Below are 12727 nucleotides of genomic sequence, written 5' to 3'. Positions count from 1 at the left end.
TCAAACCTGTATTAAGCCGTTATGCATCTGGCGGATGTACCCTGTATAAACAGACAATTCGTAAAGTCGTAAATTTTGTCTCAGACAATTCGTAACAATAAAACCTGTATCAAGCAAACACCTACATACGGCGAACACTGGTCTATTCCCCTAAGGTGTAAATACAGGTTTGAGTGATTGTCTTTACCGATTAATGGGAAGATTCCCGTGTTACGCGATTGATGCTCGTTGTCTTTTGTAAATTATAGGAGCGAAGCTATCATAGTTAACGTGAATCATGCACACATTCCAAAAGGCTTTGCGTATGAACAGAATTTCTTTTAAACTAATCAATATAAAAGGCGTGCCATAGTTATTATTTTAACGTACAAGACGTAGATTGTAACTTTGTAAGAACGCTTTACCAGTAAGCCGGCAATTTGCAATAAAATAATTTCTGATGACAACATGTATGAAAGCTTGCCTACTGTGGCAATGGTTGTGTACAAAAGAATTAGAACTATTTCGAATTTATGTTGCATATTTTTGCCTTATATATGTTGGTTTTTTAAATTTGAACAAATGAAAGACTGTTCGGAATTTTATACGCGTAATAGGCCTTTGTTGAAGTGATACAAATTTGCCCTGTTTTGCGAAAACTGTTAAGTAACTATTTAAATCTCATAAACAATTTTTGAGCCATTTCATTTTTATTATAAAACAATATTTCACCGATGTGTAATGATTTTGAGGTACGTAGTTTTGTTCGGGTAAGGTATAGTGTAATCAAATCGAAAGTATCTTGATTTTTGTGATCTAAAAGTCTTAAAACATTCAACCTTTATGCAGCCGGCTTAACAAATAAACGGCCTGTTATGGCCTGAAGTATGCATTTAATTTTAGGTAAAATGAGAAGTCGCTTTGGAAATTCCCAGGCGTCTGGTGCATGTAGAATTTCGATGAACAAGGCTTGCTTTGTGTGAATTAACTGGCACGTGACTCCTGGACTATGAATTTTGCATTTACCAATCTTAAAAAAACGTGAAATAACTAGCAAAGGGTAATTTTCTTTATCTTGTAATAAAATGTGATTCTAGAAAGAAGGCTATCGATAGAAAGCAAGAAAAATACATTTTCAAGGCTTTCGATCATAAGTTTTTAAACAGATTTATGTATGATATAAAGCGGTATAAGTAAGCTATTAAAGTGCTTATCTCACAATTTTTTTTTCGAATTTTCTGATTGAGGTAAAAAAATCATTTTAAAAGTTATTTTACAATTTTCTGATTGATGGCTTTGTTTATGAGATAAATGCGTTTCTTTTCTCAAAATCGGCAATAATGGAGAAAATTGCTGCGCGTTCAATTTGCTTGATGAGAGCCTGAATCGAGAAGTGTGTGACGTAACATAAGGGCAGGAAGTTTTTCTGAAGTGTGACTTTTGCTATAATTTCTACTTTATTTACTACGGCTCTGCATCAAAATGCCTGATAGATGTGCAGTTTTCGGCTGTTCAAACCGAGCAAATTCTGCGGAAAGAATTTCTCTTCACCGCATACCATTTTACGGTGATGAGCGTCCTGAAGCGAAGCGAAGACGTAAAATCTGGGTGAATTTTGTTGCAAGAAAACGCGCTCGATGGACACCGACTAAGTATTCGGCTGTTTATTATTGTGATGGCAAAGTAATTTGGGCAAAGTTCAAATCTTTCCTGAGTCACATAGTAGACAAGCACACCAATTTGGATAATCCACTGTTTTCAAGTTGTTTTCATGGCCCTGATATTAAACCAAGGGAATATTTGTTAGAAGGTTTGTGAAGGCATTATTTAAAGATAACTTCCCTAACAGTTTATCATCATTCTTAATTGTACTGTTTAAGGTTCAGTTGCTCATGAAAAGCTTAGTGCTAAATTGTTAAACCCACAGCTGATGAAGTCAATTCACCAGGCTTCACCAGTTGCTCAAACAAGTTGTTTGGAAGGATTCCTTTCTGTCCTGAATCATTTTGCTCCAAAAATGATTCATTATTCCTATGTTGGAATGTATTGCAGGTGGGCGAAAATTTCCAATACGACAATGTTAGTTGTTTTGCAACTTCCTCAAGTCTTTATTGTTTAAGACACATTTTGGCATCCATCCACTTCAACAACAACTTAAGGCATGATGTAAAGATGAAGAATGATGGCACTTTCCAAATAAATGTAGTGTATCCAAAGTTTAAAAATGGTGAAGGAACTGTGAGGGATGTCAGAGTTAAGTCCAAATTTGGTAAGTTGTTGCTAAATGTGTTGCTTTGCATCATTTCATAGTATTGAATACGACAATAATTTCTTTTAGAGTATGTGGATGAATTATTTGAGAGTGTGATGCTGTCAATAAAAGACAAAGACGCATTATCAAATTCACAAAATCTTTTGAAAGAAATGTCCCCACCATCAATGAATGTCATGCTGCAAAAGCAACCCAGAGCTGAGGTGTTACTAAAACAGGTCCGTTGAAAATGCATTGTGGTCAATGATGTCCCTCCCTCAATTCCAGGTAATTAATAATGATTATATAAGATGTGGTAGCTAAACATGGTTTGAAAATCATTTTAAATAATGAAAATGTTTTTGTTTCATGCCAGCAGCTACCAGTGTGCCATTCAGCTGTCAGTCAAAAGTGGCAGTTTCAAAAGAGAAAAGTCAGCCAAAATGTTTGACATGCAAGAAGCCAATGAAAGGTCACAAACATGTGGCAGAGTGCCCAAAAAATAGGAAAACTCAACTTTCACATCACTCATTTATTTCATTTTCTTCGTACCCTCTAAATTCCAACTTTTTATCATTAAATTTTGATCTTATTGCATGGTATGCACATGCTGGTAATGGTCTTCTTTCTCCTAAGCATCCATAAATCATAGATGTGAATTCTCTGTATGCAACACATCGTAAAAACCTGAATATAAAGCCAAATCATTACTAATGTGTCATAACACTAAAATATACTTAAATACTGGGAAATAACATAATATGCTATCATACATGTTTTCAGATCCTGTTTCTCTGTATCGTCTTTGTTCTCTGGTTTTGTATTTCCTAGCAGCCATTTTTAGCAACCACTTTTCCAAACAAACTGGTCTGAAACCTGGGTGTAGAGTGACACAACATGGAATAGTTGACAGATCTGCCAGAACCGACTGGTGTGTTAAGCTTTCAGCTACAGACTTAAGTTCTTGGCAGCACCAGGCCTCTAGAGGATTCTGAAGAAGTGTAACTTGACAAAAACCACACTTGCACCTGATCAATAAAGAAAATCACATTAAAAAATTGTAATCGAGCATCTTTTAACAATTTTTTACCCAAAAGTAAATAAAAAAGCGATGGTAATCTTGAATAGAAAATTGCACGTTTATGTCTATATTTCATAACTTGAAACCTGAATTGAAATACATTTCATAAGTTGAATTGAAATTAGAAATTTTATTACTCACCAAGAACTCAACTCAACTGTGTGATCAAGTCTTTTTTTGTAGCATTTCAAGTTGCTTTTTATGTTCATTTGACTTTTCCACGTAGTCTTCTTACCATGCTTGTTCGGCCATTGGTTCATCAGCGTATAGATAGGACTCGGACTCGCCGTGATTTTCATCTATTATATTATATTCCTGGTTATTAATGTTCCTTGTTTCATCTTCGATGACATAACCGGGAATATAATCATACTCCGAATCACATTGCGAACTATGAGAGCTTTCCGAATCAGAATTCAACTCCGCCATCTAATCGTTGATAACAAGCGTTTGACTTGTTCCTTAAGTTACGTCACAGAGACTTGATCCAGGCCCTATGCCAATTATCAATTTTTACTGTCAAATTTCATATTTGATCAATAATAATTCGAAAACAATGCAGCGCATGAAAAAATTGTAATATAAGTTTTAGATTACTTTTGAAGAAGCAATACGAAAATTCGAAAAAAAAATTGTGAGATAAGCACTTTAACAAGAACACATTAGATACTACACCATTTGTCTTCTGTACACTTAATAACACTGTCGTAGCTATTGATTTGACAAAACATTATTTCTGTCCTGTGTAACTTACTTACTAATTTTAATGCTCGAAATAACCAAACTGATAAAAATTCGTCATTCATATTATATTCTGGTGAAATAAAACACATGCTCCTTTGGAGATTTCTCATGTGAACATATAACACATGTCTTGCTGAATCATCAAATTTGATATATAAAGCATTAATTTTAATAAATTTAAAATAAACAACAATATATTTCTATTCGTACACATGTACCATGCCAAATAACCAATAAAAACAATGCAAGTTAAGCTGTTATTTTTTCAACTTTAATGAAGAAACTACGGCAATATTTACATAAGTGATAATGTCATATTTTAAAAGATTCTTTATTATGTGCAATCTCGTTACTTCACCCAACCGTTTCAATTTTTAAACTAGAAAATAAAGTTTAAGCCCTTGGAAAAGAAGACCGCGTCCGTTTAATAAAGATAACCGTTGAAAAAAGCTCACTAAAAAGTTATTTATATGATGAAATTCTTGACACAGTACTATGACAGCTTATTGCATAGCGACTGTATCCCAAGTTGCCTTACATGTCGAATGCACGTGCGCACGTGCCCAGAAATGGATAGTGCAGTAATTGATGGAGTCATATGACATTATAAATATTTCACGTGAGTAAGTAAATAGCACTCGTGGTTAAAAAAATGATCGAGTTTTCACATGAGTCATTGAGTGTCACTTGGAAGACAGTTTGGAAGTTGCTTCATTTTATGGAAAGAAGAAAATGACCACATTTAATTCCAAAGTCATTTTGAGACTGCATGTAATATCATTAAAAATGAATGCCATTAGTAACTGTTAGTTTGCATACATTTCTATTTTAATCTTTCAATAACATACTTACTGTTAAACGTGATAAGGCTACTTTATCATAAATTTCCCGGAAAATTCCTACACTTAATGACTCAAAACAAATATCTTCTGATTGTATTTCATTGTAATTTTATTATTTGAATAAGTACCTTAGCTAATAACCACAGGCGAAGGACGTTAACTTTTGAAAACATACATTTGCGATGAGCCCAATAAACTGACTGTTATATTAACTTGAATATGTTAGATACAGTTTCAGAAATAAACAAACTTGACGACATATTTTCTGCTATTCTATTATTTAATCAAAACAGGTTTCTATTTCGTTTCTATTCCTTTTAAAGTCACATCACAATTTTTGATAAACGAAAACGTATGCTCCTCGGTCGCAGATGTATTTCGGCTCGTAACATTTAAGAACAAGGTTCCATTTCGCTTGGTTCGATAAAACCTCCATCTTTTCGTAATATTTATAGGCGGAATCATCCATAACAGACTCGTTAATAGTAAACACTATTAGCCCACCTGCTTTTGTAACGAAAAGAAAGTCGTCCATTCCCTTTTCTTTCACGTGACCAGAAGCAAAAACACCAACGCATATTACAGCATCGTATTGCCCAGGTTGTAATGCCAAATTGACAGAATTATCTGATCCCATGCTTCCTTTCCGGAGTAATCTATTACAGCAAAAATTTTACATGTATACTACATATTAAAAATTGTCGAACTTGTTAACCATTTAAGTTGGTGCAAACACATTCAAGACTTCTATTACAAGGAAACAGGAAAATACTTTTCCAAAGTGGGTAAATTGTCGCATCTTCCTTTTACCATATCTTTCATTTATCATCGAAGCTGCACAAAATGAAGTTTGGCACGAAAGCTGCTTTAGACGAAGTCAAATTGAGGTGTCGGAACTCCTCTTAAAGTGAATGGAGCAAAACTGTTTAGAGGGCCTGGAAGCGATGACATGCTTTCCAATTCAAGAGCCCTGACGGATAAGCTGACAGCATAAGCAGTGTCTCAAAACTGATAAAAAAATTCAGCATTAAATATATTCATATTTATCTAATTAGTTGTTTCTTTTAACGGAAGAGCTATGGACAGGCTAGATACAAGAACTAGTGCCAGAGCCAGCACGTGTTCGTCACCATAGAAACAATATATTTCTAAATAAGATATATTTTTGGTTATACTTTCAGAAGCGGTTTCTATTTAAAGTCTTTGCACAGTTATAGCACCGAAAGTATATTACAACACTAACATAACTGTGTAAAAGCACTATTGATATTGTGCATTTAATAAAAACGACAAGTTTTTTAAAATAAACATGTTTCAACATTTCATGATGCCATCTTCAGTATTATAAGGAATATTATGTATGTGATGAATCATACATAATATTCCTTATAATAAATCATCATATACATAATAGTCGTTATAGTACTTGAAGACGGCATCATGAGATGTTGAAAAATGCATGTTTATTTTAAAAAACCTTGTCGTTTTTGTTAAATGAGAACACCAACATAATTCTATTTAAGAATTCAGCATAAAAAAGACAGATTACTTACCTGTACACACCTTTATCTTTAGCACGTTCAAGCATTTCTTCGCTCAAATCAACGCCATCAATATTTTTATATCCCATTTTGTGCAATTGCTCACCCACTAAGCCTGTCCCACAACCAAGATCAGCAATATTGACGTCACAATCAAAACCAAACTCTTTCAACTTCTCGTGTAACATACTGGCGGCAACTGCTGGTCCGGTGTAGGAATTATCAGCATTAACCTTTTATATACATACATAATTTTAATGTTTGCACTAAAAAGAAATGTCAAGGGAGGACGACATTTTGAAAGAAAAATTTGTGACTCGTCAAAGGAATGTGTCTTACAATAAAATATCTCCTTTAGCTCTTTGCCTGATTAGCACATCTAGACAGATTATTGACAATTAAGATAACGGACGGCGGTAACACTTTGCTAAATTGAAGTAGTTTTATAAATGCCACTTGTTACTTTAAATGAACTATGCTGTGTAGTAATACACCAAAACCAAGAAAAAAGAGCTGCTTTGTTGTTTGTACAATACTTATTGACTACTGAGCTAAGATTTTGGACGTGAATTGAACACAATTCATTTTGGTTTTGAGACACATTCTTTAAGTTTGTGGTTGGTAAAGATTTGAAAGTTTTCAGGCTCTTGAATGTGAGGTCTGCAAAATGGCCTATGGCTTGTTCATGTTAAAATTGGAGTGTCACCTGCAAAGTTCACTTCGTGTGGATAGTAATACACTCTAGCTATGACAACTATCATCTGAATACATTTTGCCTAAATTTACATGGCTCATAAACCAATCTAAATTTCATTTTTTAAACAAATACATAGCACATGACAAAAAATAATTTGTTTTATCTAACTAATTCCAATGCTTGACTGTATTGCTGCGAAAAATATTATCAATTAAGCAATTTGATGAGTTGAAACTGAAGTATCGGTGAAAATAAAAATGTTTTGCATGACAGAAATACATTCAAAAAAATGTGCACTATGGGGCACAACAGTAAGGTGGTATTATTAATTGATTAATGCTAGGTCTCATATTCAAGTCATTCAATAAGTGCAACTCAAACAAAGATTACATGCATGAGTATTTGAGATTTTATTACAAGCTAATCTATGCATAATTGTTAGAGAAAAGCAGAATAACCCACTAAAAGAAATATTATTTAGAAACATAGTTTTGGAAAGGTATGCTTTTAATGACATGGTGACAATGCATTTGATGGATGTGATACAACACAAAAGTGTACAAACTATATACACTACTTTGTAAAGAATGGTAAACATTTATGGGAATTTGTAGTACATTATAGTATATTTTTGTCTGTGTAATTATCTTATAAGTGTGTAACATTTCACTTCATAACATAGTTACTTGATTATTTACTTTGTTAAAACAATACACTAATTTCTAGACAGAGACTGCATATTAATTTATAAGTATATAGAATTATACCAGAATTAGTTTTATTTATTGTTGCGAGAATAATACTTATTAGTACACGGAATGGAATGTTCAACAGTTGGTAATGTGCAGTTTCCTTGTATTTATAGTCATCTATTATTCTATTCTGCAATATAAAAGCATTTACTTTTTATATTTATTGATAAAAGTTGTGTCATGCACTGACAACTAGTTAAAATGACCAAAACCAATGTAACAGATTTAAATGGGTAGATCATATAATTATAGCCAATTTTTTATATACCAGGTGCCAATAAGACTAAATACTTTGCACACTAAAAAAAGTTCACAAAATGCTGAGTAATGGTTAAATACCATAAATTGAGTGTATATAACACTTAGCAGTAAATACAAATGCCAATAAATAATATTATGATAATAAATAAATAGGATGCCTAATGATTTCTATACGATCAAGCTATATAGTCAGTGGGGGTTAAGTTTCCTTAAGTGTTTTATTTCTAACAACATATGTTGATACACAAATTAGGCACTGCTGTCTCAATAAGCATTCTAGTTTGGGCACTAGGGATGGAATTGGAGGGTTAGAATGAATTGGAATGTTGTGAAGTTTCAGCTGGTGTCTTGAGGTTTTTAACAGAATTGCTTGGAAAGTGATAAGAAGCTGTACATTTTAAAACTCTATAATAATTCTACCAAGATAAATAGTAGATTTGCAATTTGGGCATGCTTCACAAATGCTATGAAATTGGGCAGGACAGCTATTTAAATCAGTTTTTACATGCAACACACCAGAAGTGAAAATTAAATGATTACTTTAGCATTCTCATTATCCATATATAGTCATTGTCAAATTGAAATGCAGGTGTCTACAAAAATCACTGGAAATTGCATTTCAGCAAATAGATTTCAGAATTTTCGGAATGCAGGAAAAGGGAAACAAAATGGCAACTTTCCTGAATATGAAATTTATTACAAAAATGTTACAATTTTTAGATCCGCCCGTGAATACAACAAGTGCTGTGGTCAACTTAAGAAAGTCATTCCTGAATGAACAACAGGGTCTTTTAACCTACATAACTGGGGGAGCATTTGCCCCAGCCCTCCATTTTATCAAAATACGTTTTTGCTAGATGACATTAATGTAACATGGAGTGAAAGGAATACAAAGACTGCTAAATTAATCCGTTTTATTCGTATGAAGTCAAGTATATCGCTCACATGTATTAAGCTTCTGCCAGAAACGTGAACTGTGCATTATGCACTATCATACCTTATATTATAAATTGTCAAACCTCTTTTAGCGGGCACCATGGGGACCACGACTTCGTGTCCGCTTACGGCAGGTGTCCGCCGTTGTAAATTATGTTAGAATCGTGTATTAGCAGGGACCTGAAAGCAGATACTGGAGACGTCTGCTTCTGATAGTCGTCCGTTGAGGTCATGTATGACTGTATACATATTGTCCCGCTCATGAACCATAATTGGACAAAATATGTCTAGTTTTTGCAATATATCGCTCTAAATCCTACATTTCTTACAATATATTGCAGTATTTGGGCTTAACACAATCTACAGAAGTATAGGTACATGTGGCCTTTACAAAAATAAACAAATACCTTATCATAAGTAGATCCCCATACAGCATATAATTTTATTAAATCCTCGTCTGTAGTTGATGAATTTAATGCCTTTACTGAGCTATAAAAACGATTATTCGCCTTCATGACTTCGAAATTAAAAAAAAATTGTACGGAATTATTTTGATAAAATGTCAGGGTCTGATGCACAGAAAGATAATAAGCAGAAGTTTCACTCGTACGTACGGACCATATCGGACTCAATCGGACCAGTGCTGCCACTCTGTGTATGCATATTTCACCTACCAAAACTTTATTTTCCCTCCACTTCCCCCTACTTTTCGCCAACACAACAACATATCCCTCTATTATGTACCTACGTCGGGTCGGACCATTGAATTTTTTAGTCTGTTTTTAAAAATGCGTACAAAAAAAGATTTATCGAAAACTAAAAACATCTAGACGACAAAGTTAGAATTTGGCATAGGAAGTAATGACATGCAGGTGGTGCAAATGACACACTAAGTTTATGCTAAGTTGCTGATCTTCTGTTGCCATATATGGTCACAAAACGTGCCAAAAGAAAGATTCTGTTACAACCACTTGCTAAATGGTGAGAACACAGGAAGAAAAGAGTATTTTGGGCAAAAATGAGACTCATTTTTAAACGATTTTCTTTTCTCCCTACAATCCCCCTACATTTTACAGTTTTCCCCGCAGGTTTCCCCTACCACCTACAAACCACTAAATCCCCCCCTACAAGTGAGAGCACTGAATCGGACCATGTGAAGTTTTTGTGCTCGCGCATGTCACTCCGCGCATCTTAGCCCGAGTGTTGAAAGAAAGCCTCTTTCCCCAAATTATTATAGGAATAACGAAAGTATTGTGAAAGTGAAAATAGAAAGCCTTATACAGCCATATATGTCATTTTTTTGTCCAACAAAATTTTTATGATCAGAAAATGCAAGACAAAGTTAGCTGAGCAACTTACAAGCCCGGAAATGCAATCTATGAGGTATAAGAAGGAATTTAAAGAGCGTTTTCATACACTCTACAGATCGAAGGGGGTTAAGAGCAAAGTTTTTTCAATACCTGATACGTCCCAGATAATATCGTAACGCGATAGTGTAGGCTTATGTTCGAAAACGCTTTCTAAAAGTCACTTTACTAAAGGTTGTGTGCCAAATGTCAAGCAGCTGTTTACTCCAATTATGATTGAAATTGCTGATCTTGCTGTGTTAACTGCATAGCCAATATCCGTAGTCACCAGCTATGCGAGAAAATTGATAACGTCTGTCACAGGAGCTGAAACCGGACTAATTCTTTAATCCTTTTGGAGTTGCAAAAGCTTTTCCACTTGGTAAGGTATGTTTGGTAATGTTCGTTTGGATTTGTTCCTCCATGCTTGCATGATAATGTCTTAAGCTGTTAGCGAAAATCTGCGTGTCTGCAGATGTCCCTGGACAAGTGGCAAACCAGGAAGTCAAATTTCTATTGTAAAGGATGTTTCTCCAGGGAATGACTGTGTAGAGTTATAGTAGTTTGATCTGGTACTGCAGTAAGACTGGATAAATGACCAACATTCTCATTGGCATTGAATACCAAACATGTGTTGCCAGTTCGAAATTACAACAACTCCTATGGCTTTGTCCTGTTATAACTTTTGGAGGACTTTTAGAATGACACTGAATGATGGAAAGAGTAGCTGTTAATGGTGGGTCAATGAGAAGGAAAAGCATCAAAGGATTGTGCACCGGGATCTGGTTTGTATGAAATATATTTTTGGAATTGTGTATTGAGCCTTAATGCAAACATATTTATTTTTGGTTGTACTTGCACTTTGGTTGTACTTTGGTGTAACAAATCTCGGTTTAACATTCATTCATTTCTGGGGCTTAGTGTCCTTGTCTTTTTAACAGCATCATTGTTAATTTTGCCAAAAATGTGTTCTGCTAATACCAAGATGTTTCTATCAATACACCGTTTCCAAATGTTTACAGCTAATGTATTTAATAGAGTTGAGTGGCTAGTGTCCATATGGTTGGTGGCAGCCACTGCTGTAGTATTGTCCGCTCGTAACCTTATTTGTGCGTTAAATTTTTCACATACGAGTGCCTAAATTGAAGGAAGGGCTGCTTTTAATTTTAGGTAATTTGCATCCTAATCCGCTTCATGTGGTGACCATAGTACCCCATGGTTCCCAGTACCCCATTCAATCCAAACATGAATGCAGCAGTGTTTATTGTAATATAGGTTGGCTAATACTCAATAACATTAAAACCATATGCCATGTAATTTATCCACCTTTGCAGCTTTGTTTTTGCCCCTTGTAACAGAGAATTTGTGGCGTCATAATTTCCTTGGCATGCATGAAAAACTTGTGATTTTTCCTTTTCTCTTTGTCTATAATGTAGAATTTCGTATCGTTTGCATTGATATGCGGACTTACAAAATTTTGCAATATGGTCCTTTTCGAGATATATATATAATTTTTTATTTTTCCGATGGATAGTTTTCCTAACCTGAGGATTACTAACTGCGCCACACTCGGACAAATAATGTCCTTCTTCATTACAATAAATGCAATGTGACTTATTACTGCGACTAAATAATCCACTGGTGGTGAAAGTATCTCTTCTACGTAAATTGCAATTTTACTGAGCTCTTAGCTCTGCTCCAAAATATTCCATCACCTGATTAAATTCCACACTTTCCCACCATACTATTGTGAAATATTTGTGTTTATCTCATCAGGCATTTTTTCTTTAAGTATTGGAGACCCATACCAGTTAGTATTGAATTTAAGTGATCGTAAATTTCTTATATTATTTTCTACGTGCGTTTATAGTGTTTTTTAATTTTTAATATCTCCGTTGGATTTGTTTCTATCAACTTCAAAAAGAGAGTCCATGTCAGCGGAAATTAACACCTGCTCATTATCGAAACGATTAAACAACATGTTAATTGCTTCTTCATTGTTTGCCGAATTTAAAGATAACCCTAATATTGACGCCCATGTTTCCCCCTTAAGGAACGCTTTTATACAGCTATTTATTTGTAACATGCATGATTACATGTTTCCAGTGCAACAACTTAATCCGAACTACAGCACTATACCCCGTACATACTGCGTCACATAACCTTGTACAATCATTATTTATCATATAATGGCCTTGTGTAATGTATATCAAGAAGAAGGTACTAATTATCAAAAATGTTAACCTTTTTGTACTACTCTTCTCTTGTGCCCTTACAAATTACAGTTACCCACACTA

The 12727-nt window shown here is 34.3% G+C and overlaps 3 protein-coding genes across 4 annotated transcripts; 1 reads left to right on the top strand and 2 right to left on the bottom strand.

Moving 5' to 3' along the window:
• Positions 1-1128: 1128 nt before the first annotated feature.
• LOC124458281 lies at positions 1129-3002 on the top strand. 2 transcript variants are annotated; one of them, XM_047008326.1, is made up of 5 exons: positions 1129-1789; positions 1860-2031; positions 2100-2248; positions 2318-2518; positions 2610-3002. In XM_047008326.1, the coding sequence occupies exons 1-4, from the start codon at positions 1462-1464 to the stop codon at positions 2476-2478; spliced, it is 810 nt and encodes a 269-aa protein (XP_046864282.1). In that variant the 5' UTR covers positions 1129-1461; the 3' UTR covers positions 2479-2518; positions 2610-3002. The 2 variants fall into 2 exon arrangements, with proteins under 2 accessions (XP_046864282.1, XP_046864281.1); XM_047008325.1 differs by having other exon boundaries at positions 2607-3002.
• Positions 2748-3786, bottom strand: LOC124458285. Its single transcript, XM_047008331.1, has 3 exons — positions 3453-3786; positions 3004-3258; positions 2748-2917 (listed from the first exon to the last, which is right to left on the bottom strand). Exons 1-3 carry the CDS (start codon positions 3608-3610, stop codon positions 2755-2757), a joined length of 576 nt encoding a protein of 191 aa, XP_046864287.1. The 5' UTR covers positions 3611-3786; the 3' UTR covers positions 2748-2754.
• Positions 3787-4988: 1202 nt separating this feature from the next.
• On the bottom strand, positions 4989-9716 carry LOC124458284 (ubiquinone/menaquinone biosynthesis C-methyltransferase UbiE-like). The gene is made up of 3 exons (XM_047008330.1): positions 9492-9716; positions 6451-6671; positions 4989-5553 (listed from the first exon to the last, which is right to left on the bottom strand). The coding sequence occupies exons 1-3, from the start codon at positions 9597-9599 to the stop codon at positions 5226-5228; spliced, it is 657 nt and encodes a 218-aa protein (XP_046864286.1). The 5' UTR covers positions 9600-9716; the 3' UTR covers positions 4989-5225.
• Between the last annotated feature and the right edge of the window lie 3011 nt (positions 9717-12727).

Source organism: Xenia sp. Carnegie-2017, unplaced genomic scaffold, assembly GCF_021976095.1.
Source record: "Xenia sp. Carnegie-2017 unplaced genomic scaffold, XeniaSp_v1 HiC_scaffold_6, whole genome shotgun sequence".
In the NCBI taxonomy this organism is placed as follows: Eukaryota; Metazoa; Cnidaria; class Anthozoa; order Malacalcyonacea; family Xeniidae; genus Xenia; species Xenia sp. Carnegie-2017.
This window is presented reverse-complemented; position numbering and strand designations above follow the sequence as displayed.

Bases quoted from the DNA above. Each gene is read 5' to 3' on its own strand.
- LOC124458281 (XM_047008326.1), top strand. From the start codon at position 1,462: ATGCCTGATAGATGTGCAGTTTTCGGCTGTTCAAACCGAGCAAATTCT. The intron at 1,790-1,859 runs GTTTGTGAAGGC...GTACTGTTTAAG, and splicing joins AAGGGAATATTTGTTAGAAG to GTTCAGTTGCTCATGAAAAG. The intron at 2,249-2,317 runs GTAAGTTGTTGC...AATTTCTTTTAG, and splicing joins CAGAGTTAAGTCCAAATTTG to AGTATGTGGATGAATTATTT.
- LOC124458285 (XM_047008331.1), bottom strand. From the start codon at position 3,610: ATGAAAATCACGGCGAGTCCGAGTCCTATCTATACGCTGATGAACCAA. The intron at 3,259-3,452 runs GTGAGTAATAAA...TTTATTGATCAG, and splicing joins ACAGTTGAGTTGAGTTCTTG to GTGCAAGTGTGGTTTTTGTC. The intron at 2,918-3,003 runs GTATGATAGCAT...CTTTATATTCAG, and splicing joins GAAACAGGATCTGAAAACAT to GTTTTTACGATGTGTTGCAT.
- LOC124458284 (XM_047008330.1), bottom strand. From the start codon at position 9,599: ATGAAGGCGAATAATCGTTTTTATAGCTCAGTAAAGGCATTAAATTCA. The intron at 6,672-9,491 runs GTATTTGTTTAT...TGTATATAAAAG, and splicing joins GGGGATCTACTTATGATAAG to GTTAATGCTGATAATTCCTA. The intron at 5,554-6,450 runs GTAAGTAATCTG...TTGCTGTAATAG, and splicing joins AAAGATAAAGGTGTGTACAG to ATTACTCCGGAAAGGAAGCA.